The sequence below is a fragment of the Balaenoptera ricei genome, chromosome X, assembly GCF_028023285.1.
Source record: "Balaenoptera ricei isolate mBalRic1 chromosome X, mBalRic1.hap2, whole genome shotgun sequence".
Taxonomy (NCBI): domain Eukaryota; kingdom Metazoa; phylum Chordata; class Mammalia; order Artiodactyla; family Balaenopteridae; genus Balaenoptera; species Balaenoptera ricei.
The window spans coordinates 13,017,680-13,045,281 of NC_082660.1; the positions used below are offsets into that span (position 1 = coordinate 13,017,680).

The window sequence follows — 27,602 nt, forward strand, 5'->3', positions numbered from 1 at the left end:
TGTACATTGAACATTTATTACAACTAATTGGCGATGTGATAAGACGTGCTCACGTGGCCTGAATATTGGTCACAATCACAACAAAGCTTAATCCAGCCCAGCAGATACAAATGAAAGTGTAAACCGTGAAGACATGTTTACATACATAGAAGTATGTATAAAAGTGACATTGAAACAACTGTATATCCTTAAAAAATATAGAGCCCGCTAGTGCCATTTTACCTCATTCAGCTCACACTTTCATATGAAAGGTGGTATCTGTTTTTATATTTATCACTTCCAGTAACTAGGCAGTGCCACAGAAGGGACAGAAGCTGCCCTAAAGTTTGCTGCACTTCTAAGTGGAGGGAAGCAATAGGGGAGTAAAATAAATTTGGCTGTAACAAGCACCCTGGAAGGAATATTCGTGCTTTAAACAATGACTTATGCAACACTTTGTGAAGGGAGTAAAACATTTTCCATAACATACTGTTATTAAGAATCCCTGGTAAGTCAACATTTCCATTTTATTTTGGGGGCATCAAAAACAATACAACTAAGTGACTAAATGATTATGACAACAAGAAACTTAGCTCAGGAGTCAAATGTTCCTTGGCCTTAAAAATAACGTGCTTACTATTATAAACAGCTGATCTCTGTTCCTCGTCCCAGGTCTGGAATGCCTAAGAAATAATTTTTAGTGTAAAACAGCATCATTCCATTAGTCTTTTGTGTATTCCCTTTGTTTTAAGGTGTTTAGTTTCTAATAAGGGTCTTTGGTATACATTTGGTTTTTTCCTAAAGTTTCAACATAGAGTGAAATTTTTATTCATTTGATATGTGACATGTCAATTCCCTTTATTTGCATATATACTGAAATGCACTAGTCTTTGGTTTCATAAAACCAGGTTTCACATAATTTAATTTTTTTGCCAAAGACAGTAATTAATAAATGTATATTGCCTGATTGTGTCATGTTCATAGATACACATAATCAAGGTAATGATAATAATCTATTCAAGAGAAACAGATCTATAAACTTTAAAATAGCCAGAAAAAGTACCTTTCTTTTCCTGCATTCGTTCTAATTCATATTTAAGTCCCTTATCACTTGATTAACCAAAGTTCCCTTTAAAAAAAGATCGTGTAGGCCTGAATGAAGCAGCTTAGCAGAACAGTAATACTGACAAGACGTCATCTTACACCATTAGCTAACATGGACATGAAGGCAGTGACCATCTACAGTGTGTGAAATGCCACAAGAAGTCATCAACAGGGGAGGAGAGTTATGTCAGTCCAATTTCTTCAAGAACGCTACGTGGGGTTTCAGCTTCCTGTGGAGGGAAAATGTGAGACTCTGGTAAGCAGATCCGGGGAGGCTTGAGAATGTGAAATTGACACGGAAGGGCGTGCAAGTTTCAGAGAATGCTGAAGGCAAGCAGTTCAGCAGTATGGGCACTTCTATGGAGAGCCAGTGCTTATTTAGCAGTTTGTGCCCCAAACATCAGAGACCACAGGAGGATATTTTCAGCATGCATTAAATACCTACTGATTACCTACCAATTGTGCTGGGCTCCATTGCTGTAACACAAAAAGCAGTCAAGCCCACTGCAAACGCAGTGCAAACCCACAGCTACCCGACATTTCTACAGGAAAGGTAAGTTACCTTAGTGTTAAAATTCAAAACCTCCCCTAAATAAAGACCAGGGAAACCCCCCTGAGTTCTCCCCATTCTTCACATATTTTGTTTTCCCTGCTCTTTTTTCAAGTCATATGTATTTATTCTTCTCTGAGTTTTTACTCAGTTTTGGACTTAAATGTCCCCAGCAGCAAGGCTGCAGAAACTCACCTTCCCAGACCTCCCCAGAGCAACCAATGGTTTCAGTGGAAGCAACATACAGAAAGAATGCTCTGGGATCTGGGACAAAAGTGCCTTTTGTTCTATGTAACAACCAATACTCACTTTTAAATGTCAAAAGAAGACTAAACAAAGCAGGCATACTAGAAAAAAATTAAAAGTTTTCCCAAAGTGTCTAATTTTGCACGGCACAAAATAAAAAAGGACCAAGTAGGTCAAATTTCAGGTATTATTAGCAACAAGTTTGTAATTAAAAGGCATACTAGATTTTAACAGAGGAAAACAATTTTTGTACCCAAATAACTTACTTTTGCATCCTAATTGTGGTACAGCACAAAACAAAAGAAAAATTAATTGAACCATAAATCCATACATTAGATTTAATTGTATGTAAAGCACTACATGAAATAATCTTAATTATTTAAACTCTTTGGTCTGTTTCCTTATTCCTTGTACTATGAAAACAAGGATCATAGTACTTACCTTCATATGTAGAGATTAAGGGAGATAAGGCTTAGTGCCTGATTCACAGAAAGTGCTCAAAAAATGTTAGCTGATACATTACTCAACTGAAATCTAAATGAAGGTATTTAGCCTTACTATAAACCAGCTCTATATATAAAGTTCATATGATGACCTTTTAGTATGTTTGTGTATTAATGAAAAATGAGTAAAAGTCAGCTTTGGTGAAAAAAGACTATTTTTCATGAAGTATTCTTGCCCCCCTCCCCCCCTCTAAATTGAACCTCAACCTAACCAGGCTACAGACCTAAATATACATGGAGGATAAGAAAACAAGTTAAACATCACCATTATAATCTGCCAGATACAGAATGGAGGAAATTCTACAGCATAGGGGACTCAGTTTAACAAAAAAGGCAAAGGAGGGTAAAAGCAGAGGAGTTGTTAAAGATTAAGAGAGACTTAAAGAGACCAGATAAAATGTGAGCCTTGTTTGGAATCTGGCTCTAACAAACCGATTATAAAAATGCATTTTTCAGACAATTAGGAAAAAAAAACCAACCACGCATAAGATATTAGGAATTACTATTAATTTTGGGGGGTGTGGTACTCATCTCTTAGGGATACATAGTGAAGTATTAAAGATGAAATGATAGGATGTCTAGGGCTTGCTGTAAAATAGGCAAAAAAGGCGGGGTGGAAAAAAAAAAGGCAGGGTGGGGTGGTGATTTATGAAACTAGCATTGAGTTGATGGTTGTTGGAGCTGAGTGATGTGTACATGACAGTTCCTTATACTATTCTATTTGTATGTCTCAGAGTTTTCATGATATAGCTTTAAAAGAAAGTTTAATGGAAGTGATGCAACACTCCCAAGAATGATGTAAGCCAATCTCTTTCATTTATAATGTTTAGCCTTAAACATTAAATACACTGCAAGACTGACATCTGAATCACATACATATTAAATAAAGGGGACTATTTAAAAAGAATCATTTCCATTTAATGTTAAATAATTTTTAAAACATCATACAACCTTTAATGTATTTATTAAAGGGTGCCTACACTGAATTCTATAGTTAACATTCTTAGCTTATCCATGTAAAAATGTCCCCCTATCCTATTCCCTGGAGCTGGTCAGACTTCCCCTATGTGTTCACTGCCTGCAATCTGATCTAGCATTTCTTGAACAGAACCACGTTGCTTCTCAAATATGCATTATTTAAAGTATCTGTCCTTTCTGAAAGGCCTAATTTCAAAGAATCATTTACACATTTTCTTCCTTTGAGACTTACACAAACCGTACGTTACGAGTTTTTTAATCAGTTGTATTTATAATATAAAATTAATTTTCACATGTTCACACTGAAATTGTAGCTCAAAATTACCTAGAAAAACCATTATCTGAATTAGTAATATCCATAGAAACAGAAAGTAGAAAGGTGGTTGGTTACCAAGGGCTGAGGGGAGGGGAAGTGGGGAATAGTTGTGTATAATGGGTACAGAGTTTCAGTTTTGCAAGATAAAAAACTTCTGGAGATCTGCTGCACAACAATGTGAACATACTGAACACTACTGAACAGTACACTTAAAAATGGTTAAACTAGTAAATTTTGTTATTTTTAAAAGACAATTTAAAATAATTACCTGGAAAAATTAAAATATGAAATACATTATTTATCAAAAGGATGGAGAAGAAAAAAGTCATTCACATGAGACAAAGTACATGCAATACTTTTATTTTAGACATGCAAGGAAAGGTATTTCAGAATCTACTAGTTTAAAGCAAGCAGCTGTATACAAATAACAAAAGAAGCAACATCTTGTTACAGGTGGGCACACAGCATCCAAAGCAAACAGGCATGAGACAGTGCATATTTATGCAGCATTAAAACCACATGAATGACATGTTGCAGGGCTGGGGGAGGGATAGAGGAAAATAATGGAAACGGAAGACCAATGTTTCCCAATGCTATCAATGTATAATGCTAAATTTCTCATTTGACCGCCCACCCAGGTGCTTCAAATGTCATGTAGTACAGTGAGAATGGTAAGAATGGAAACAACTGATCTGCATACCTGCCTTATACACATTTTCACAGGTCTTCTTTCAATGGTAAATCAGTTTGAGCATCTTTTGAATGTATTGTTTAATGATAAGTTGCTTAACTCGGGCTTTAAACGCTCTAGACATAATGAATTATTTGGTAATTTCCCCTTTATAATAATATATGTTGCATGTTTTATTAAAAGTATACACAAAAATGATCAATATTAAAGGTTTTCATATTCAGAAATATAAAACCGTATTTAACAAATCATTAAGTATCTAAATGCAGACAATTATAAAACCATAACTAGTAAAATATTAGTATTTAAGCAATATAAGAATCTTAACTATATAAAATAAAGCCCATATTAATACTTTGAAAGGATTACTTACTATTGAACAATAGATATTGCAGAAGAGACTTTTCTGACATAGCTTTCTGATAGTTCTTAAACGGACTGTTTGATATTGTACAGCACAAATGTGATTCAATAATTGTGGCATTATAAATTTCTTAGAAACTGTGAATGTTTTACCTTAAATATTATATAATAGTACAGATTTTACTTTCTTGTATTATTTCCAAATACACTTTTATGTGATACATTAGAAAACGTTTGCTCATATAGACTATAATATAATCACCCTAAATACAGCTCCCCCTGCCCCCCGCCAACGTTTGAAGACCAAACCACACTATATTATGGCATTGCTTATTCTGCCATAGCGTTTCAGCTATATTTTCTTTGGTAAACATTTTAACAATTGCCAGGTATTCCTCTTACACGATTAATCACAGATGGTTCATAAATGATGACATGTACGTGTTTAAGATGAAACATTACTCAAAATGGTCATAGGTCATATTTTTTCAAGAAGAAATTAAACCAGCTGCAAGCAGGGAAAGCTATATCAAGATCACATATAGAATGAAAATAAAATAGAAAAGAGGATGAAAACAGGAAAATTATTACAATTATAAAGGTAATGGTTCTGAAATGTTCTATTATTATTATACAAGATAATCAGTCACCAAGCTCAGGATATTTTCTTTCATGAGCATATCAGCTCTCTATTTCCTCTGTGAAATTCTGCATACACGATGATGAGTAGTCATTTAGTACACAGGGACATTAAAATATTCATGACGTGGCTACAAAAGAAATGCATATATTCTTACACACAGTATACAAACTGACATAGACACAATCAGATTTCTAGAATGTTTAGTGCACAGTAAAGAAATCTTAATTGAAACTTAGAATTGGTTTGTTTTTAGAATTTTGGTTCATGGCTGAATATTTAACTTCTAAACAATGCCCAGGAGTTCAGATTCATCTTTTATAACTTTACTGTGTATAATGATAATCTAAATGATGACCTATATGTCCTACAAAATCTGAAAGCACTGTATTTACTAAAAATACTCTGAAAAGATTTTTCAGTATAAGTCATCTGGTAAATACTGAGTTAACTCAAAATCCAGTTAGAATACTCCCTCCCGCCAGTGTTCAAGTTCATCAGGATTTTACCACACGAAGCAAAGGAATTTAGTCCCTTAATGAAAATCATTACATCCCAGAATGACCATGAACTTTTACAGATCCTAAAGGAAAATCTTTCCCAAGAAAAAAGGAGAAAAGTAGTCACCCATTTGGTAGCAACAGAGGTTTTCAATGGTTCACTTAGCTTAAAAAAAAAATTCCAAAGACTATATGCCCTTGGGACTAAGGATATTACTTTTAAAATAATCCTCAAGACAGATTTTAAAGGACTCTCCAAATAGATCTGTTAAATGTCTATGCCTTCTCTCTATAAATGTACCTAAAAGGATGTTTCTCACATCAACAAGGTAACCTGAGGTGAAGTTTTAAACTGACCCTAGAGTGCACAGAAGAGATTAATGTCTAGGGACTCCAAAAACTCCCTGAAACTAGAGACAAAATTAGGTACAGATTTTCCTGAGAAGAGGGCCCACGGGCCCATCAGATTCTCAAAGCAATTATACCCCTCCAAAAGGCTTGTGACTCAAAAAAGTTTAAAACTGCTGATTTGAGTGCTTTTAAGATATCCTCAACTTAATATTTATTCAACTTGGCACTTTGAAATGTTAGGCTACAAACTCATGTAAACTGTTTCAATAAAATATGTAACAGATACCTTATACTTAAATAATAACCATTAAATACAAAAGTGTTTGAGGAAAAAAGCCAGTTAAATTTTAATCCTCAGATAATTCCTAAACAGTTTAAAGATATAATTGCTTTTTTCCTCCCACTCAGAATATTGTGGAATGAAGCAGCAAGCTAAAATAATATTAATAATAAATTGAACCCCTAAATGCTTCATTTTCATGAGGGAATTCGATTTCGGTATCAATGGTATTAATAGTTTTTTGGTCAATGAACTCTGAACCTATTTCAATATTCGCTGTGTAAAAAAAATAAATTATAAGCCCCAATGATAGATCATTATCAGAGCAAAATTCCCTATGAAAATATCAGTTAAATGAAATAATTGGGACTATCCCTTGCGATTTAATGTAATTAAACTTTTCAGGTAATGCTAAACTATAAACAACAAACTTGACAAAATTATAATTACAAACGGAATTTATATATCCTACTACATTTTGATGCATGTAAGTACTCCAGCACATATTCTAGTATGCTTTCTTACACCCAACGAAACTCTTGCTGTGTGATACATGTTCTGTTTTCTGGAGAGAGAACAAGAAAAATTTAAGTCTATCAAATAACCTTTCACCTAAATAATACCAGTACTTTGAGCCTTTATATTACAGCTTTTTATATTTTTGTTTTCTCTCTTAATTTTATATCACACCATGTGAAAACCAACAATTAAAAGAAAAGAAAAAGGTAGTTTCCCAAATAGGGCTGAGTACACAGCGGTTCCTCCCCAGAGGAGACTTAACTATGAAAGAGAACAAACAATTCTATAGGAGCAATTCTCAACAGTGACTGCCCCAGGCATTTCTGACAGACCTTTAATACCCTTTAGGAAAGAAAAGAGTTGATAAAGCCAAACTATTCTTTATAACAATGATCCATATTACTGTACTTAAGAACTTACCATCCAATCAATTGAGAAGAATACTCTTCAAAGGGCAAAAACCTCCTCACCGGAAAAACATTCTTCAAGAAGAAAACAACTCTAAAACCCACAAAAATAAGTGTATTGGGCTTCCCTGGTGGCGCAGTGGTTAAGAACCCGCCTGCCAATGCAGGGGACAGGTTCAAGCCCTGGCCAGGGAAGATCCCACATGCCGCAGAGCAACTAAGCCCATGTGCCACAACTACTGAGCCTGCACTCTAGAGCCCGCGAGCCACAACTACTGAAGCCCGTGCGCCTAGAGCCTGTGCTCCGCAACAAGAGACGCCACCGCGATGAGAAGCCCGCGGACCGCAACAAAGAGTAGCCCCCGCTCGCCGCAATTAGAGGAAGCCCGCGCGCAGCAAAGAAGACCCAACACAGCCAAAAATAATTAAAAAAAATTTTTTTTAATTAAAAAAAAAATAAATGTATTCTTTTACCACTTTTCAGTTGCTATAACACGTTTTAAGTACTTGCCCAGTTTAAACTGCTAAGGGCTGAGAAAGTTGTGCTACAAATAAATGCCTTAATGACCATTTAACATTTAAGGTTGATTTTTAGCTAAATGACAGATATGCCCATAATTAACCAAGTTATTTTTTCTCTTATATACGAGGAAAACATTATAGTGGATTAAATATAACTCCAGTATTCTGGGCCTTCTTACCACCAGTACATTTTATGAGTCATGGAATAATTATATTAATTAAGAATTGGGGAGGGTGAGAGTGAAGTCTGTTACAATACACAGACTTTATAGTCCTGTGCAGAATTAGACCTACTGTCTTCTACTGCCTAGCAAACTGAGTTTAATACACTGAAATGTCAGTGATTTAGATTGTGTGGGAATAAAGACCAGAATGAAAATAGTGAGAAAAAAAATTTAATCAAGTTGTATTACACAAATATAAACCACAAGTTGCCCTTAGTACAGATTCTTTGGAGACCTATTTTTTTAAATAAAGATTAGATATTTACTATTTTCAATCTGAAATGGGCCTTTAATCCCGGGCAAATCTATTCCAAACCCTCAACATTTTCCTCAAGTTATCTACCTCTTCTTTCTCCTCAGTCCCTGCAGCTCTCCTCTAGCTGCAGTTTCTCAACTCATCCAACTCATGAGGAAAAAAAAAAAAATTTACAGCTTTAACCCGTTCATCTCCTCAAAACAGAGGAGGGAGAAGACTCATCTTACTCAAGACCAATGCTCTTGATTCCATTCCTATTCACCCTCTGCATATACTTTTCCCATTATTCCATTCCTGTTTTTCATCGCTCTCTCCATTAGCTCCTCTCCTCAGTATACATGCATGTTCAACTTTCCTCCATACTAAGAATAATCTTTTTCTTAATCCCCTACAAAAAGGACCAGATGTAGTGGGAAGTGTAGAACAAACACAGCAGAAAGGAATTAAGTTACACCTGTTCTCAAAACCACCTACGTTCCTAAGACAAGACAAACCTCATTACCTTAAAAATTCCCAGATATTCACTATACTAGGCCAATGACTCAAAAGTAAAATGATCTGATAAACTATAATGAAAACTGGTAAGCAAGTAATTATCTGAAGGCTTAAGTCTTGTTGAGATGAGAAGTGCTTAAATAAACTAGTGATATTGGATCCAAAACTGAAAACCTAGTGTCCTGATTTTTCTTTCTGGTACACTATGTAGTCAAAGAGAAAATAATGTACATTTAATAAAAAATATATATAAGGAAGTGTAATTTGAAGTTACTGCTCTACTCCAGTTTTTCTTGAAGGGGCTTCACTTATTCCTTGAACTGTATCCTTTGTCCTTCATGTTCTAGAATACAATGGTCCTTTTTATTGCCCCTCATTGAATACTGTGGCAAAGTCCTTATTCTCAACTCTGGAACTCTATTCCTTGAGCTAAAGACCAAAGGGCTGCAGAGTATCCAAATGCACTAAGATCTCTTTTTAGCAATGAATAAAAAGAGAAGAAATGAGAGCACTTTATAAGGTACCTTTTAGATGAAAGGGCTCATGGTGTCTTATTACAAAAGCACTTGTGAGGCACTAGGAAAATCGAGTGATTTTTTTTTTTTACATTAAGTTAGCAATGTGGCAAGAGCAATATGGTTGCTCCAGATGGTTAGTGTCTAAAATGGCCAAGAGAACATAAGTGCTTCACTTTACCTGCTGAAACTTTTTTAGCAAATTCTACTCTAGTTTCACCTAAAGGAACAACACAATGTAGTCTTCTATTCACAGAGCAGCATTCTGTCTTTTTAAAAAATTTATAAATTAAAAAAATTATACTTAAAATACATGTTTTACACTTATAGAAAACAGGAGGGAGGGACCTCAAATATCTTCAGAGGTAATACTGTTAAGTTAATGTCCTGCTCCTAGATCTTTTCTTACTTGATGAGTATCTTTCCATATCATTACATAGAAATTGATCTCATTTCTTTCAAAGCCAGGTTAACAGTTTCATGTATGGTTGTACTATAATTTTCTTAACCTATTTCCCATTGATGGACATTTGGTTAGGTTCCAATGGCTCAATATTATACTGAGCATGTGTCTTGCTGCATTTGTATATTTCTGTTGGATAAAATTCCTTCAAGTATAACTAATGGGGCAAAGGTGTACACACTTAACTGTTAATAGATATCACTAAACTAACCCTTCAAAATGGAATACAAATTTATGTGTTCATAAGAAGCAAACAATTCTTCTTTGCCAATCCAAGAAACCAAAAAAAAAAAAAAAAAAAAAAAAAAGGCTAATTGGTATTTTAATTTACGTTCCCTTAGTCAAAGGACCATGTGTTTTTTCTTTCATCTATGGATTACTTATTCATATCTCCTGCTGTCTTATTCTGTTGTGCTGTTGGTCTACTTCTATTACATTTGCCTTAAAAATAACAATGAGAAAAACTTAACTACATTTCCTAAAACCCTGCTCTAAAACCCGTTAGTGATAAAATAGTAAAGAGAAATTACTTTCTCTGGCAGTTAATTGTACTTTTTTAATAAAGAAGCAGAATAATTAACTTAGCTAATATAACTTTAAACTATAAAGAAATAGTTTTAAGCACATTTTAGGGTAGTTGTATTGTATTTGCCCTGTTCTTCCATTTGGATCATAACTTGAAATGCCCTAAATTTAATCAGAGTTTTCAAAATAGAAAAGATTTCTTGGAATCACTGAATTTCAAATATTCAAACTCTAAATATCTTTACTAAGTAAATTCTTTAACGCTAATAGGGTATAAAAGAAAAACAACAAAAATGTCTATAGGTACAACATAAGTCTATATATGTAAATTCTGGTCATTTAAACTATTTCTCTCTTAAGGAATTATCAAATCCCTAAGGTGGATAGGGAAATAAGCAGAAAATTCAAGTGTTCTAACTGCCTGCAGGGTATGCTCAATTCTGTTTTCAGGCAAAAACTCAATTACCTTAATAGATGTTAACAGATTTGGTTGTTGTTGAGGAAATTAAATTATATAGTGACATCCCATAAGTTTTGCTACGGGTTATCTCTGGTTATCAAGTAAAAGTAATTTTGGTGGATCACAGAGGTGATTCTTATAGCCATTTACTTGAGCACATTTCTCCTTCTTTCACAATTTTTAGGGGTTTTTTTCCCCTTCTACTTTTGATTCATTTTTAGCCAGTCATTTATAATCTGGACTATACATTATATTGAAAAGATGTAGCAGTCCATAAATGTAAATGGAATCTATAAATGAAATTTTTATATATTACATGCTGTTAAATTAAACCAGGGTTTCTGGACCTTGGCACTGTTGACACTTGAGGCCGGATAATTTCTTATTCTGAGAGGGCTGTTCTGGGCACTGCTGGTTGTTTAACAGCGCGTCCTTGATCTTTACCTACCAGATGCCAGTAGCACCTCATGGCTAGTAGTGCCAATCAAAAGTGTGTTCAGACATTGCCCAATGTCCCCTGAGGAGGCACAATTGCCCCACCCCCAAACCTAGTTGAGAATCAGAATAAATTGTCTCTGGTTGGTGGGTAAGATTATGTTCTCATGTGCTTGCCTGTATTTGTTAATTTTCCTATAATGGGAATTTTTATTAAAAAAAAAAAAAGGACAGCAGAGGAAACAACAAAAGAAAAAAGAATGTCTCAATAGGGGAAAAAAGAACTCAAACCCTGCAATTTTTCAGAAAGTACTTTTTAAAGAAAAAAATCAGGTCAACTTACTTCAATTAATAAATAAATAAATAAACACATAAAACCAGCACCACCAGCTAGGAATATGCTCTTTGCAGGTCCCTGTGCAGGTCCCAATCCTAGGGCTCATGCAATCAACTTAGTGGATCAGGACCAGCATTGAAAAAAAGAAGAATAGAATAGAAAACATGAGACTATAAAATAAGAAATATGAGTAAGTATATATTATTTAACCAAAAATTTTTTTGGTTTATGTGTATGTAACTATTGTGATATAAAATTGCATTTATTACTGTGGCTTCTTGTCAAATACTTTTGAAAATCAGATTTACAGTTACTGAATATTTTAAGTTATTCCCACTTTTCATTATTACAAACAGACCAGAGTAGCAACAGTGGACTCAAAATGAATTAAAATGAAACAGCAAGGGGGAAATCCTCAAAATTCTGAAAAGCAAACAAAGAAGAAGAGCTCAAAAAACAAACACAGAGCAAAATGATTACAACCTAAAAACCAGTGACCAAGGGCATTGACCAAATTGTTTCTTATTAAATGCAAAGTGAAAGGCAAGATTTGTTCCGCCTTCTGTTTTCTCTGTATCTACCCTTCTGTATTTTCTATTTCAAGCATTAATGTAACTAAACCTCACTTATCCAGAATTTGGTCTAGCAGACCCCAATCAAGTTTACTCATAAAAAATTGGGCTTCCCTGGTGGCGCAGTGGTTGAGAATCTGCCTGCCAATGCAGGGGACACGGGTTCAAGCCCTGGTCTGGGAAGATCCCACATGCCGCGGAGCAGCTGGGCCCGTGAGCCACAACTACTGAGCCTGCGCGTCTGGAGCCTGTGCTCCACAACAAGAGAGGCCGCGACAGTGAGAGGCCCGCGCACCGTGATGAAGAGTGGCCCCCACTTGCCGCAACTAGAGAAAGCCCTCGCACAGAAACGAAGACCCAACACAGCCAAAAATAAATAAATAATAAATTTATTAAAAAAAAAAAAATTAAAATATGCTGGCGTAAAAGACTATATAGCCTTGTTAACTTTTACCCAATTGAAAAGAAGAAGGTTTAGGCTTAAAGGTTTTAATATAAACAGTGGTAATTACAAAGGAATTACAGGAGCTTGTCTTATTAAAGCCAATCCTACGAGGATTTTTATCAAAATGCTTTTTGCTGTTATATTACTGTATATATTTTAAAGCATCTGTTTTAAAACAATGTAAGATATTCTTGAGTTTGACTACGTTGCCCAAAGTCCAAATATTCTTAATTAGCAAGATTTTAATTTTAAAAAACCCCAAACTTATTAAAAGGCATGTTATTAAATACTTCAATAAGTACTTACTTACTTAAAATACTTTTAAGTTACAAAAGATTCATTTTTAAAGAAATCACTTTTTCTCCTAAGATTCTTACCTTTCCATTTTTATGCAGTCCAAGAGATTTATTAATTACTACTTCCACAAAGATGTTGTATAGTACTAAGATGTATCATGCAGGCCCAGCACTAAAACAAATCAATTTTAGCAGCACTAATTCTCCATAGAGCACCACTTTCTAGATGAGGCAAATTAACAACTGTAAATCCAATAAATCTATTCATAAAGTGGACCACCTTGAAGTAGAAGCAAATTCATGAGTGTAATGCTTGCTTTTGGTACCTCACTTATTTTTCATTTCTCAGATTACTTTAGTGAGAAACAATACCAACAGCAAACAAAGCTCAAAAGGAAAACCCCCACGAATTTGAAAATGATGCTGTTAGTATAAAAAAAAAGGTTGACACATCTCAAAGCGCTGATCAACACCATCATGCATCTACCGCTGAGGGTTAAAGCCCAACACCCAGTATTTAACTATTTGATCTTCACAGATCAAGCAAGGACTTGAAATCATCTCACGTGCAACAGTTTTGGCATAACACCCCATTTTATCCATGCCACGAAAATGGTAAATTTAGTAGTTACCAATAAATAAGGTGGGGGTCAAAGGGACTAAAGCCTTAGACTGCTCTTTATCATAAGATATCCTCAGACAAACCTCCCCATTCTTCATTCTGGCTCTATAAAATTAAGGAGCAGAGAAAAACCGGTAAGTGCCTGACTTCACAAAGAAAATGCACTCTATATTTCCTTTGTCATCATATGTAATGTTTATAAAATAAACCCAACTGTACTGCTTCCCCATGCCCTCCCCTCCAAAAAAAATCTAGCTTAAAATAAGTATTTAATTGGTGCTGGGGAAAATGTTCCAAGTATTGCAAAAAAAAATGTCAATTTAGTAATCTCAGCATGTTGCACTTTAATAATTTAAGAATCAAGTTAAGTACGAGTGGCATGTTAAGAAAATATGTTTTAAATTCCAACGGTCAAACGTTAAAAATTGGATAACAGACCAATTTTTCTGGGCTTTACCCCCAAATCTAATTATGTATTCATACAACAGAATACCAAAAGGAATTAACATAGAGTTCGGTCTAGAAATATCAAAATTGTAACCCTTCCTTACCAAGTAATTAAGTAAAATAAGACATCTTTATTATTTAATCACAATATCTGATATTTTAGTAATTATTATTCAGATACACATTTATGTTATGTTCTCATTACTGACTATAAAATGCTAATAGAAAATCTACTTTATGCACTGACTTTCTAACCCTGTTTGCCTATTAAATGAAGGACTACCTAAACAAACTACATGACATTTACACAAATTGAGTAAAAGGGACATTTTAAAGAAATTTTTCTAAAGAAAATAAACATTTTTAAGGATAGAAGTGTGTATTTCACAGATTAAAAAAGGATTAAAACCAAAATTATTTTGTGATTTGCATATATCTTTAAGCCAACAGATATTTTCAATATAAATTCAAAGTCATCTTTGGTGTTTAGAAAAAATCAATTCAAGTAAAAGACCTGACACCAAATAGAAGAAGAAGAAAAAAAATCACAATATATGAAAAACTAGATTAAAATCAATTAATTAGGACTTCTACAAATTTAAGGCTGCATTTAGATAAGTGTTTTTACAGCTATATTTACAATTTTGGAAGCAAAATCATTTCATGACATAGACTAAGTGAATATTATACCCTAAATTTTAAGACCAAAAACGCTACTATAGATCTAGGCATTTTGATAAATCCAACAAGAAATTATTTGAAAAATACTATTTATATCTATATATCCAATTAATAAATTCCAACTATTGATAACTTGGACAATGAAAATTTCCAGTCTAAAAAGTAAAGGATAGCATCAGTCTTAGGAAACCTACTTTGTTCAACATAGAGAAACCTCCAGGAGAATTATGAATTTCTTTACTATATTACTGAGACATACAGAAGTTGGTGTCTAAAACAGAATGTTTAAAACATACCAAGAAAATACACAAATGGGGGTTGGGGCGGACAGAGCACAGTGGTTAAGATTTCATACAGCTCTGGAGTCTAGCAGATCTGGGTTTACAATCCTGGTTTTGCCAACTGCTACCTAGGACCAGTCATTGGAACTTCACCGAGCCTCGAGAGCCTCTGTTTCTTCTTTGGTTAAAAAGGCTCTCATGACCCCTTCTCAGGAAATCCTGATGATTAGCATAGGATGCCTCACATCTAAGTGCTCGATAAGCATTAGCTATCATCATAGTTCTTTTTTGCTATCATGGTGCCCAGACAAATCTTTTTTAGCAGTTTGTGGAATGCTTTTTCTCATCTTATTCTATCACCTATTTTATGAACATAATATTCAAATACTCTCCCAGAGATGTAAACTTGTATCATGTATCAACATATAAATGACTCTATTGTAGGAAACAAACATCTTATCATCCTGGATTTCTTATGACAGTATGTTGGTGAATAACCTGAATAAACAAGTTAACCTGAACAGAATAACCTGAATGAAGCTTAACTGCCCCATACAGACTTTAGCTTGGTTTCATAAAGGCCTTAACCTCACTCTAAATTCAGAATGGACCAGCCACGTTCTGCCTCCTCAAGACCTGAATGGCTAAATTAAGAAAGATGGTTCACTTGGACCATTGAATAGAAAATGTCTTAATATAGTATCAATTTGGTTTATGTACAAAACAATGTAAAGGTAGTCACAGATGAGAAATAGGGCCAAAGCTCTCTTCTAAAGACACGGAACTGTAATTAACAGTAGTCAGGTTTTTTTTTTTAAACTAGGGTGAGATGGGGTAAGGAGAATTTTACATGGAACTAAGGACATCCTATGCTTCTCTCTCCATTCCTACTTTTCCCAATTAGAGATATAAAAATAGTACTTCAAAAAAAGAGACATTACTTCTTATTAAAATACTTTTATAGGGGAGATACACACACACGTACACACTTACAAACAAACATGTACTTGTAATAACTTCTGGATCCTCTAGTATATTACTCAATACATGCTATAAAGTAAATTTAGCATATGTCATATTGCAAAGTGTATAGCGATTTCCCAGTAGAGTTTAAAAAACAATCCAGACACAAGAGACGTCAATGCCCTAAACATTACTCTCCAGAAAAAAATATTAAAATTAAAAGCTGAACTTCAACAACTTTAGAAATGTTTCATGGCAAATGCAATTAATCAGGAAATGATGAAGAACTTGGAGGAAATACCAGGATCTGATAGAACCGAATATAGTTCCATAATAATGAAATATAAAAGTGATCAAGGGAAGGAAAAATTCCCAGACTGCACTGGCAATCCAGGGGTTAAGACTCTGCGCTTTCAATGCAGGGGACATGGGTTTGATCCCTGGTCGGGGAACTAAGATCCCACATGCTGCATGGCGCGGCCAAAAAAAAAAAAAAAAGAAAAAGAAAAATTCCCAATTTCTGACCCTGGTCTTGACCTAATTTTTAGAAGTCTGGTTAGTGAACAGCAGAATAAGGAGGTGCTAACTTTAAAGCAATTTTACAACAGTAGAATATGAGCTTGTAGTTGGCACATCTGACATTAAAAAAAAAAAAAATCTTCGAATGACATGTATGCAATCAATTAATAAACAACTGTGGCAAACCATACACACATGGAAAAAGGGCTGTGCTCATTTCACTACTGAACAGCAGATGCCATTAGGGCTGTCAACAAAATACTTCACTTTTGCAGGCACCTTAACCCGTTTTGGTAACTCAAGATAATTAAATGTACAAAGCATTGTCTCATATTTAATTTATGTATGCTCCAGATGATGTCATCCCAACTTCAAACAATCCCCACAACTGACCTAGTCAGTGACTGATGCAGAGGGATTACCAAGAGCTCCCCACTCTCCTGACTGAGGCCAACAGTTAAGAAGTTATAATGAAGAAAAAGATTTACTCTGATTTAAAGCCTCCTTTAATAATAAAAAAGACAATTACCATAATGAAAAAATTACATTTTTTTATATCGACTAGCTCCTTCTCCTCATGCTATAAACTTTCTATTTGAATAAAACCACAATTATGACTAAAGCATAATTCAACTAGGTACCTGAATTAATGTATCATTAAGTTTTTAGGAAAAGGTAGCCTTATCTATGAAATTTTTAACTTCAGAAATTGAAGGTACAGAAGTATCAAGTATACAATTAACCCAAGACAACTGTGGAAGTTAGAAAGGGAAAGGGGTTTTATCAATGGTTCTTGTGATATCAAGGCAAGACAAGAATGTAGCTGTTTAACAGAACATGGTTTGCTATTTAAGAAAAGCATAGAGAAATAGAAATACTTTTTAGTTAGTTTTGCTAACACAAAACTAGAGGATTCTACAAAAAGTATAATTATAACACTATCATTTGCTTGGCTACATTTGCACTTAATGGACATGAGGTGAAAATATGAACCAACTTGGAATGAAAATGCCATAATCTCACAGTCAACTCCTCATTGTACACACTAGTGAGAAAAGGGGTTATCTTAAGTAATTCAGAACAATGGACAGAGAGTTCTCAAATTACTGTTACTTTTCCCATCTTAAAGTAGTCTGTCCTCTAAATGTTTGGACTCGGGTGTTTTGGGGTCCCAAAATGGGCCATCTCCAGATCACCTCCAAAGTAAACAATCCATCCACAGATAACTGAGTTGATGTGGCTGACACATATTCCAATCAATAAACTGCACATGGACACTACATGCCAAGCATGCTTCAGAGTAATTTCTGAAACTGTAAGAATGAGGGAAGATGACTGAGACTTCGCTATAAGAGCAAAACATGCTAGTGTCTAGTCAAGAGAACTCTGAGTAGCTTACCTCCTGCAGTAGATCAGCCTGCTCAATTGCTTTAAGGACATTTTTCTTGGATGTTTCCTGAACTTCTCCTCCCAAAAGAAACTCATCCAAAATAAAATAAGCCTTCTCAAAATTAAAGATGATATCAAGTTCACACACCTGAAAAGCAAAAATAAATAAATAAATAAATAAAACCGAAGAAAGTAAAAGATACTTACCTACTTACCTACTATCAGGTAGTCAGTAAAATCTGACCAGGGGGAATCAATCTTAATGCCTATAGGCTAAGAAAGACCAGACTCTGCAAGCTCCTAACATGGGCAACTTAATAATTTTCTACTCATAAAGACTGATCTTTTGAAATACATATTTCTGGGTAATATGAATGTAACTGCTAACCAAATCTAAATTCTATACTAAGCACTTCCAGTATATTAATCTTTGCAGTTGGACCCCTTTCTATTTCACTATTTTAAACCTCGTTCTCACCAGCATAATTAAATGAGTAGGTCTGTGGGGTCAAGCAATTCTGGCAGTTAACTCACTAGGCACACTGACAATAAACAGTCATTCCTTCCCTCTCCCACAGTTACTGTCAAATACTCAGAATCCCCAAGATAATCAAATAATAAACTTGTTACAGAAAAGGTTAAAAAAAAAAAAGCACTGTGGCATTCAGTTTCCTAAAACAAAATACTACTCACACTGCCAAAATACTTGTCAAGTAATTCCACGTAACGATGAATTATTTCCAGGGTAATTAGTTCATTGTCCTGATCCTCAATAGCACAGCAAAAATACAGACTGGCATATCTGTAACAAAAAACAGATGTAGAAAAAAATTTACCCTATAACCATGTTTTCTAAAATACATTTTCATATCCTATTGTGAAAGATGTCATGCTTATACAATTTATTTCTTTACAACAGTAGACTATTTTTCTCCTAGACTATAAAAGTAATAAATGTACAAAAAAGAAATTTTGAAAAGTACAGGCAAGCAAAAAAGAAAAAAAAAATCACACCATCTAGAAAGAGTTACTTATTTTGCTCTTCTTCCATTCAGGCTCCTTTCTACGAATATTCTAAAACACAGCTGACCCAGGTTGTTCTCAAGTTTACTTAAAACAAAGTGTGCTGTGTGACTATTTCAAACCACAAGTAAACAGGGAAGAAAATAAACTCTCCAACTGAAGGACTTATTGAAGATGCTGTCAACGTTAAGTCAACGTTCTGGAACATTTTACTGAAGTGTAATATACACACAGAGAAGAACACAAGTCATAAATGTACAGCCTGATGAGTTTCAAAGTGAACATACTTGTGTACCAGCACCTGCACCAAGAAACAGAATTATTACTGAACCCCTGAAGCCCCTCTCCTAACCTCTCCTGGTCACAGCCTCCCAGCCCCAAAGGTAACTACTATCTTGACTTCTAACAGCACAGAATTATTTTTAAAGGAGGTTTATAGGATTATGGAATAAACCTCAAGAAAAAAACAACAGTTCCAAGTAATCATAGACGTTAAAGAGAACAGGGGAAACTGAGACATGTCCTCAAATTTTCCAAGTTCTACCCTGTTAAATTAAAGCGTGGGTTATTTACCCTTGAAGAAGGTATAAGAAGGTTGGAAAACTCATATTCTCCAAACTAGGATTCTAGCACATGGGACTAGGTTATCCTTGATCCAAGGAAGCCAAAACTTATTAACACAACCTTGAGGCATACATAACGAAGGATGACCTAACCAAGTCCTTTGAGGAGGGTTAAAAGAATATTTTCAAAGGGTTTAAATGTATTTAAGGCTTTTGAAAAGAAACAAAATGAAAACCTAAGACATTCTAAACAAGTCTCAGTTGCCACTGTACTTTTCACAGAGGAGCATTTAAGTGATTTTTAGAAAACACAATGGGCAATTACTGCTCATAGCATTAATGTAAAATAACATACAAACACACACACACACAATCTCAGTTTTGAAACTCAAGGAATTGCTGCTCTTCAGTATGAGAATAACTAGTATTTTCATAACACTCTATTAAAATTTCAATATTATTAAAAACATTTCCTCTTATTTGATTTTTCCAACAGTAAGCAGCATCATCCTTCATTACGGAAGGAAAGAAAAGAGGCCAAAGAGTACAAGGGCCTGCCAAGTGGTTGTACTGTGACAAGAAATCTGATCTTCAGACCTTAACTCCAGGCCTTTTCCACTCTACCACACTGACTCCCTTGTCATACACTTACACTTTTTGCCATGTCCATTCCACCTGATTTCTACATTCACTAAGTTATTTTATTTTATTTATTTTTAAAAATAAATTTATTTATTTATTAATTAATTTATTTTTTGGCTGCGTTGGGTCTTCGTTGCTGTGCGTGGGCTTTCTCTAGTTGGGGCGAGCGGGGTGGGGCTACTCTTCGTTGCGGTGCGCGGGCTTCTCACTGCAGTGGCTTCTCTTGTTGTGGAGCACGGGCTCTAGGCGTGCGGGCTTCAGCAGTTGTGGCCCGTGGGCTCAGTAGTTGTGGCTCGCGGGCTCTAGAGCGCAGGCTCTGTAGTTGTGGCACACAGGCTTAGCTGCTCCACGGCATATGGGATCTTCCCGGACCAGGGCTCGAACCCGTGTCTCCTGCATTGGCAGGCGGATTCTTAACCACTGCGCCACCAGGGAAGTCCCTCACCAAGTTATTTTAAATGGTGGGTCCCCTGCAGTCTTAGAGAGAAGGCATTCAAACACATTCATTTATTATCATGAAGGACATAACAGGCACCACCTCCAACCTTACCAACAAAGTGCTTCCTCTCTTTCCCAGCACTATCCTATGTTTTGTTTATCGCTTTAAAAAGCAATGGGATATTCCAACCTTCCATCCTCCCTAACCCATGCTCCTCAAATAGTCTTAAATTTGGGAAAACTGATACAAATGACACATAAGATTCTCTGAATTAAGAAAACTAAAGATTAAAGGGGCTGACATTAAAAATTTGGTAGATAAAAACCAGACATGACTAGCTGCTATGAACAGAGTGCTAAATAATTCCATTAGAAAGAATTTACTAATAGGCAACGTCAGGTAAATTTAATTTGTTTTTTAAATTTCAAGATTTCTTCAATGCTACTGTTAAGCAACCTAATGCTTACACCATCCTCGCTCCTTATCCACAGTACTACTTTTTACTTACAAGTAAACAGCATTTAAACACTAGTCAAAGGTCCTAGATTATACGAGTCATTCGGAAATATTACTTTAATATCAAATTAAATGAATTCTTCACTGTAGGTGAGCATCCAGTTATCAGGATTATAAGAAGGCACCTCTTTTCAGAAGGCTTAAGGAAGAAAGAAACAGAAGCATAATAACAGGTAACATTTATTGAGTCCTCACTCTGAGTAAGGCACTAAATGTTACCTAAGGCATTGGCATAATTTACCATTTTAATCCTCAAAAAAACCCTTCCAGAGAGATACCGTTATTATTTGCATTTACAGGAGACTCAGGCTTAATTGAGTAATCTTCCAGAACAGTGATTTGACTCCAGAGCCTGAGTTTTATATTAAAAACTATGGCCCAGAACTGTGCTAAATAAAGTAATCCTGCAACTGGCAAAAATTAAAACATATTCAAAGCAATATTTTACGTGCTTTGAAGAGAGAGAGAAATAAAAATTGTTATCCTGATTTAGTAAAAGATTACCAGGAGAACCTGAGGTATACTCCCTATTTTCAGAACCAAGTGGTTTTAAAAAATTCAATAATGAGCTCATTTTGTTCTCTTAGTATATATTTGTAAGTCTAAATCTGAAGTAAAATTAATAGACTAGTAAGAAGAAAGGTATGTTTGGTTATTTTTAGCAGAGTAGATTAAGGCTTACTCTAATTACTAGCACTCGGAGAACATCTGAAGGTGCCTATTCTTATATTCACAACACATGACTTCTCCCCAGTCAGCTAAATATCAGCTGACTGTGGGTGACTGTAACCAAACCGTTCTCAATATTCTACTGCTATGTCATTAAATATTCTTTTGCTAGTAAAGAAAATCAATACAGTACTCTTCAACAAATTCTGAAGCTCGTAATTGGTAGGTGTGTATTTTTGAATTAATTTTAAGACTTTAATCCATAACATGCTGCACAAAATAGGAATCAAAAACGCATAGTGTTTTCTGTGTTCACGGGATCTTCAAGAGCATTTATTTTAGAGATGAGGAAACAAAGGCAAAATGACTTGCTCAAAGTCACAAAACTAGCTAATGGCCAAGGGAAAAGAACTCAAGTCCCCAGATTTTCAGTCTGAGCCTTACTCCCCTCTCACCTCTCCCTCCCCAAGAGGGGCAACTACAATGAAAGGCTCAGGGATGAAGAATGTGGATGAGGCAACTTGAGGAAGGCAGACATAAAGATCACTTGGTGATATGAACAGCGAAAGTGCTAGTTCAGAATTTCTCAGTAGCTAAGCGGTAATTTGTTTGCTTAAAAGGTCTCCTCTTCCAGCTGGTCTAGGGAAAAAAAATCACCTGTTCATAGCTACAAAAAATATGTCCTTAAGTACCCTAGATGAGTTTTCAGTATGAAATGGGGAAATGCAGAGGAAAACTGATTATAAATTCTAACTTTTTATGTGAATTTCATCTCAGTAAAGCTGTTTTTTTTTTTAGTGCACCTTTATTTATAGGCGCTTGATGTAAATATCAGAGTCAGGTGAGATTACCCTTTACAGCCTTTAACAGAGGTGGCCCAACGTGGACGGGCTGAATGCTGTGCACAGAGCACCAACTAGTGCCTTCTTTTCTTTTGACAGGCCATCTCCTTCAGCTACAGGAATCTTGATTCCTGGGACTGATTCCCTTGCTTGTATTTTCCTCCTCCACACGGGGGACTCCTTCCCCTATCTAGAAATAAGCTTAAGTCTCTTATGTCATTTTCTAACCCTGTCCCCCACTCCTGTCTACAGGTGGTTATCACCTCTTCTGTCCTTCGTAGCAAAGCTCCCCCAAATAGTCTACACCTGCTGTTTTATTGTCTCCACCTCTTCACACTTTGCCCCATTTCTTCGAGAGTTCTGTCTCTACTATTCCACTGAAAATGTTCTGATGAAGGGCATTTTGTGAAATGCTCACTGTAAAATCTAATATTCTTCACTTTAGTTGACCTTCACGTGAGCTTTGGCACTGGTGGCCTTATTTTTGAAACTCTCCCCCCTTCCCCAATGTGACTGACCTTATACTTATCCTTTGCCTGCTGCTTGAATGCTGGTGATCTAACGCTTTATGCCTAATTTTCCCCCAGACTTCCATGCCTATGCCCACCCTGAGAAAACTAGGCATCTCCAAATGGAAGTCACACAGGCCCCTCAAAGTCAACCTTCTACTTCACCATTTACCCCATCAACTGAACCAGAAATGTGGAATAACCCCCCTCCTCCCCTTCTTTCACTGCCCTCCCTGCTTCTAGCGGTGACCAAGTCTTACCAAACTTACCTCGGGAACAGCTCTTCCACCTGCTGAGCCCACAGCAGAGGTCTTCCTTCAGGACTGCTGGATGAGGCAGCCTCCTAACAGATCCCTCAGGTGCCAGTCTCAGCCCTCCCCCACCCATTCTCCAACTACAGGATCTTTAAAGAAATGCAAATTTTCTATTCATCCCAGTTTAAAACCCTTGCCTCCAGGCTTAAGATTTGAGTTCTGACCACTACGGGAGTCACTAGCAACTGACCTTGGACAAGTCACTTCTCCCAAATTCTCATTTTTTATAAAGCTGAAGTTTGATCAACAGTAGTGGTTTTCAAACTCAGGAACCATCTACAGAGAGGGTGGAAGCCAAATGAGTTGAGATACAGTCCTGATTTCACACGAGCACCTCCACTTCCACTTGTTTCATTTAAGGTTCTATCCTTGGGGCAAAAAGCTTTTTTTAAAAAAAAAAAAAAATCACTTGACTAGATTACTCTAAAACATCTCCCAGCTCTAAAATGCTATGATTTTTCTCAACAAATACTAAACCAAACACTGGATACAAAATCACCCAAAGATGACTAATATTCATTCTACTCTAAAGAGGAGTCTATGGTATTTTTAAAGTTCTAGATGTCCTATAACCTTCATGACTTCCTCTACCATCTCCCCCACAAACCCCACTCATATTGGAGTGGAATAAAGGAAAACTGAGAGAAAACCTAGGCTTCTCTTTGACCCCCATCGCAGCCCATACAGTCAGTTCCCTGCACATCCCTCACAAGAAAGAATTTTTATATGCATGAATGTTATCTTAAATTCAGTAAATTATTTGTAAGGGAACAGAAATGGGGAAGAAACAAAGTAATTATATTTATTTTAACCTGATTAGAACAATCTTGAGAAGTTTATTTTAAGGTATTAAAAAGTTTCAGGTATTAATAAAGATGTATAGCATTTTTTAAAAAGCTTAGTGTTCAAAGCCAACCTATGAGTCATTTTGCAACATCAAAATTTTAAAAGTCTGTTCTTGGCAAAATTATCTATCTACCAGCTATAATCACACCTCCACCACAGCAACAAGTGTACTTCAAATTAATAAGCCCTAACGAACAAATCCTGTATATATCCAGTTTTTACATCTATGACTAAAATGGTCTATGTATCCAAGGTGTTTATAAGTGAGTAAGAGATCCTAAAAGTCAGATTAAAAGGCATGTCAAATATCAGTCATTACTTTACAGATTTGTGGGGAGAAGGTGGTGGTGGAGGGTAAATGCTTATCTACATTCAGAGAATTACTCACACAATTTAAAACACTGATCTTATTTTCCCCTTCAAAGAAATGAATTCTTTCAAATTTCCTAAAAAGATGATTAAACATGAAGTACCATTTATGCCTTCAGTTACATAATTTCGTGTAAAAAGATTTCCATGATTTTAACATTTTAGCCTGGGTAATCAATCAAAACAGCAGTTATCTTAAAAATACAAAGCTTTACCTTAAGACTATTTCATCTATATCTTTATTAATCATTATTTATAAATGTCATCCCTCAAAAGTCTGCAATTTCCACATTATAAATGATCTAACATTTGATTCTATTTCACCTTCCTGATAAATAAAAATATACCTTTTGTAAACAATCTTCAGATCTCGCCACTCAAGAAAGCTGCACATTTTAGGTTTCCGTGCTAAAACGGTTTGAACAAGTTCTCTTGTGATCTTTTTCTTCTCTTTGTCTGATAATGGGACGTACCATTTCTGCAGTCGAAGCTTTCCCTGACGACTAAAAAGCAACATAAACTGCATCTGTTAAGATAAACAGAACCAAGATTACAGGCAATACTTCGATTCAATAAAGTTAAGGTTAAGATGACATGCTGCACAGAGAAGCTTTGGGGGACAGGGCGTTTAGCTAACAAATGATGAGTAGCCATCAATATTTCTATGCCAGTTAAAATAGAAGGAAATTCTTATAGAAAGATCTTCCCACCAGATGCAAATCCTCCCACCCCACCCTGTTCCATGTAAGTTGGGGGGGGGGCGGGACAGGAGGACAAAAACAGGTGAAGTGAAAATTCTGATGAAAAAGAAAGATAATTCTTGCAATTTAAGAAACTATTGTGTACCTGTGCTATAGGAATGTATGTATATGCATCAAAAGAGAATTGTTGACATCAACTGGTTTAGATGCATTTGAGAGAAAGAGATCTACTATTTTTCACCCTAAACAGAACAAGCTGTCCTAGTTCCAGACCGAATTACTTGTAGACAGACTGCTATAACTTAGAATGCTCTTTCAGTTTATGTTTACATATTTTAAGCAAAACAAAAGATCTAAAATATAAACCAAAAAAAAATCCCATAAATGCATTTTTCTTAATAAAAGCCTGATTTAAGTATCCCTTCTCATCTCATTTTAAAAATTCCACCATAAATATACACACAATAAAGTGAGTTAATATAATTTTACTTAAGAGAATAAAACCTTTAAAAAGCCAAAATAAGAGCTACACACATTCATACATTACACGAAATACTTCATTTAAAACGATAAAAAACATAGCATCTACAGATGGAGCGGATGCTGAATTCTAGTGTATTTTACACAAACTATTTTGTATATATTTATTTGGAATCTGTAAATGATGATTAGTCTACATGTTTAGTTTTTAAGGAAACCTTCTTGTATAATAATAATTCAACTGGTCTTCTCAACTGTAAACAGATAAGCACTGTTTCTACAAAGGTAATTTAAAGGTAGAATTCAGAGATATATATATTTTTTCTTTTAACTATTCTATGTTCCAGTACTAGTTACTGCAAGTAAGATTCAGCCTGACTCTTAATATTCACCACACCATGCCGAATTTGAACATGGGGTGGGGGAATTTATACAATCAATTTGAATAAAATGGGCCCTAAATTTCGCTAAGAAATCATTGCCGCTTTTTGTAATAATCCAAACAGGCATCAAGATATTTACAAATTTACGATGCGACAATTTAACTTTATTAAAGTTAAAATTGGCTGAAAACACCTCACTTAAAAAGGATGCCTGTCACGAAATAAACGGACAGTATTCGTTTATTGATGTCAAAGTGCCTCACATAGAAGTCCTGTTAAGATAGCGGCATTAGAAGGGGACAGCAAGTAAAGCATAAACTGGACAACGTTTCATGCAAACCCGTTAGCAGAACTTGGAAAAGAACAGACCCGTATTCCCGGATCTCGATGACCAGGAGGGCTGGGGGTTTGCTTTCGGAACTCAAGGACTCAAGGGAGTCTATAGCAGGCTCCACCACCTCCCCCCCCCCTCACTTTATATGACGAATAAATAATTCACTCTCTTGAAAATAAATTATATGTTAACATGGGACGATGCCCGGTCGCAAGGCACAAGTATTCCTTTCCTCTAGTTAAAAACCAACGCTCTGATTTTGCCACAAATCACAGGGCACCTCAATTCCTGGAGATTGGTATTAAAAACAATGGGCTCGGCCGCGGAACGGGCTCGGGGCCAGCGTTCCTCGGTCCGGCCGTCTCCGATGCCTGCCCGCCGCCCCACGGGGGGCCGCACTCCATCACTGACCGATCGAGCCCGGGCGAGGTGACAGGCAAGGAGCGGGGCAGACAATGGCAACCGCCGCCGCGCAGGGGGCGCCAAGGGTCCTCGGTCGCCGCCGCCCCCGGCCGCCGCCCCCGCCCGCAAATGCCCCGCAAAACTTGAGGCGATTCCCGAACCACAGGTGCCGCGGGGCCGCCGCAGCGTCCGAGACTGGCCCCCGCATCCTGGGGCGCGGCGCCAAGTGGAGAGGGGCGCGGACGCGAAGAGAAGTGAGTTTCGAGGCACGGTGCCCCAGTGGCGGGCCGGGCGGGCGGACGCAGGGTGGGGTCGTCGGGGCGCTCGTGGGGCAGCGGGGGGCTCGCCCGACCCTCCCTCCCCGCTCCCCGTCCCCGGCGCCCCCGCTCGCCTCCCGGGACTTACGGCGGCCGCGGGCCGCAGGCGCGGCGGGGCTCGGCCGGCGGCGGCGGCGGCTAAGGGGAAGCCCCTGTCGCTGAGCTGAGGAAGAGAAGCCGTGTTGCTGTGGGGAGAGGACCCGGTTCGCGGAGTGAAGGCTTAGGCGGCGAGGGGAGGGCGAGCCGACAGACCCCGCCCCGTGGGCCGGACGGGGGAGGAGCCCTGGCTGTGGCGAGCAGAGGGGCGGGCTGGGCGGTGCGCGGGATGCAGCTCGGCTGTTGCCAACGGCACCGGAGACAGCTCAGGTGACCGCCCAGT

The 27,602-nt window shown here is 36.6% G+C and overlaps 1 protein-coding gene across 3 annotated transcripts; it reads right to left on the reverse strand.

The window, feature by feature from the left end:
* Positions 1 to 27,440, reverse strand: AP1S2 (adaptor related protein complex 1 subunit sigma 2). 3 transcript variants are annotated; one of them, XR_009500248.1, is made up of 6 exons: positions 27,312 to 27,396; positions 24,954 to 25,132; positions 18,568 to 18,676; positions 17,885 to 18,022; positions 13,605 to 13,699; positions 1 to 1,313 (listed from the first exon to the last, which is right to left on the reverse strand). XR_009500248.1 is itself a non-coding variant. In XM_059911272.1 (5 exons), the coding sequence occupies exons 2-5, from the start codon at positions 25,130 to 25,132 to the stop codon at positions 1,266 to 1,268; spliced, it is 474 nt and encodes a 157-aa protein (XP_059767255.1). In that variant the 5' UTR covers positions 27,312 to 27,440; the 3' UTR covers positions 1 to 1,265. The 3 variants fall into 3 exon arrangements, 2 of the variants coding, with proteins under 2 accessions (XP_059767255.1, XP_059767254.1); XM_059911272.1 differs by lacking the exon at positions 13,605 to 13,699 and having other exon boundaries at positions 27,312 to 27,440; XM_059911271.1 differs by lacking the exons at positions 1 to 1,313; positions 13,605 to 13,699 and adding an exon at positions 4,785 to 5,500.
* Positions 27,441 to 27,602: the final 162 nt, after the last annotated feature.

Coding starts and splice junctions, on each gene's coding strand:
- AP1S2 (XM_059911272.1), bottom strand. CDS start 25,132: ATGCAGTTTATGTTGCTTTTTAGTCGTCAGGGAAAGCTTCGACTGCAG. Junction 18,677..24,953: donor CTGAAGATTGTTTACAAAAG/GTATATTTTTAT, acceptor TTTTTGTTACAG/ATATGCCAGTCTGTATTTTT. Junction 1,314..17,884: donor AGGCTGATCTACTGCAGGAG/GTAAGCTACTCA, acceptor TTCCCTCCACAG/GAAGCTGAAACCCCACGTAG.